Genomic DNA, 354 nt, shown 5'->3' on the forward strand with positions numbered 1-354 from the left:
CAGGCACCCCAGTCTCTGCTTCCTGCCCCTCCACAGCCGAAGCCTCAGGACAGAGCCCCCCCGCGCAGGGTCAGGACAGGCTGCGGGGGTTCCTGCTTTGCTGACTCTCTGTTTTCTTTGCAGCCGTTGCAACCACAACCGAGGGCAGCAACATGAGCCCGCTGGCCACCAAAGCCCTGTGCCCCACAGGCTGTGAGGAGCCTCCAGTGCTGTGAGTCAGGGCTTGGGGTCCAGGCAACCCCCCAATAGCATCCCCTGGCCTCACACCCCTTTGCCTATGCATGCAGCCCCCAGCCCTGGGTCCCCCCCAGCTGCTGCAGTCCCAAGGAGCATCCCAGGGAGCAAATGGGGTGG

At 65.0% G+C, this 354-nt stretch overlaps 1 protein-coding gene across 1 annotated transcript in view; it reads left to right on the top strand.

Moving 5' to 3' along the window:
• Positions 1-211, top strand: part of LOC104469247 (CMRF35-like molecule 6) — a gene marked incomplete at its 3' end in the record, with an annotated part of 1,333 nt that extends 1,122 nt beyond the window's left edge. The window contains exon 3 of the mRNA XM_010083690.1: positions 124-211. Within this exon, the coding sequence (XP_010081992.1) occupies positions 124-211 (88 nt within the window). The remainder of the gene's footprint in view (positions 1-123) is intronic.
• Positions 212-354: the final 143 nt, after the last annotated feature.

The sequence above is a fragment of the Pterocles gutturalis genome, unplaced genomic scaffold, assembly GCF_000699245.1.
Source record: "Pterocles gutturalis isolate BGI_N339 unplaced genomic scaffold, ASM69924v1 scaffold5095, whole genome shotgun sequence".
In the NCBI taxonomy this organism is placed as follows: domain Eukaryota; kingdom Metazoa; phylum Chordata; class Aves; order Pterocliformes; family Pteroclidae; genus Pterocles; species Pterocles gutturalis.